The sequence below is a fragment of the Ceratina calcarata genome, unplaced genomic scaffold (assembly GCF_001652005.2).
Source record: "Ceratina calcarata isolate Rehan_Ccalc_2016 unplaced genomic scaffold, ASM165200v1 scaffold3.2, whole genome shotgun sequence".
In the NCBI taxonomy this organism is placed as follows: domain Eukaryota; kingdom Metazoa; phylum Arthropoda; class Insecta; order Hymenoptera; family Apidae; genus Ceratina; species Ceratina calcarata.
In genome coordinates, this window is record NW_017152465.1 from 1 (window position 1) to 294 (window position 294).

The 294-nt window shown below is 48.6% G+C and overlaps 1 protein-coding gene across 1 annotated transcript in view; it reads left to right on the forward strand.

Moving 5' to 3' along the window:
* Positions 1-92: 92 nt before the first annotated feature.
* The window catches only part of LOC108624161 (protein obstructor-E-like), an 821-nt gene continuing 619 nt past the window's right edge, over positions 93-294 (forward strand). The window contains exon 1 of the mRNA XM_018023271.2: positions 93-235. Coding sequence (XP_017878760.2) covers positions 169-235 — 67 coding nt within the window. The 5' untranslated portion in view covers positions 93-168. The remainder of the gene's footprint in view (positions 236-294) is intronic.

The window sequence follows — 294 nt, forward strand, 5'->3', positions numbered from 1 at the left end:
GGGTGATACTGTTTCGAATAACTATATTAATTAAGCTGTATACTAGGGCGTGGGTGGAAGTTGCTCGTAGGAGACTGCGGTGGTGGGCGAGTGAATAAAATAAAAAGCTCGGGAGCCAGTGGAGAGCTGCTAGTTTTGATTTCGGTTACGGGACGGTAGGAGCTCGAAATGACCTCGACGACGACGGCTGCGATCTTTCTGTTCCTCGCCTCTGGCATCGTTTGCCTCGCGAAACGTGAGTAAAAGACGATTCTTCGAGAAAGTGAAACGTTTTAACGTGTGCGAAATACTGGG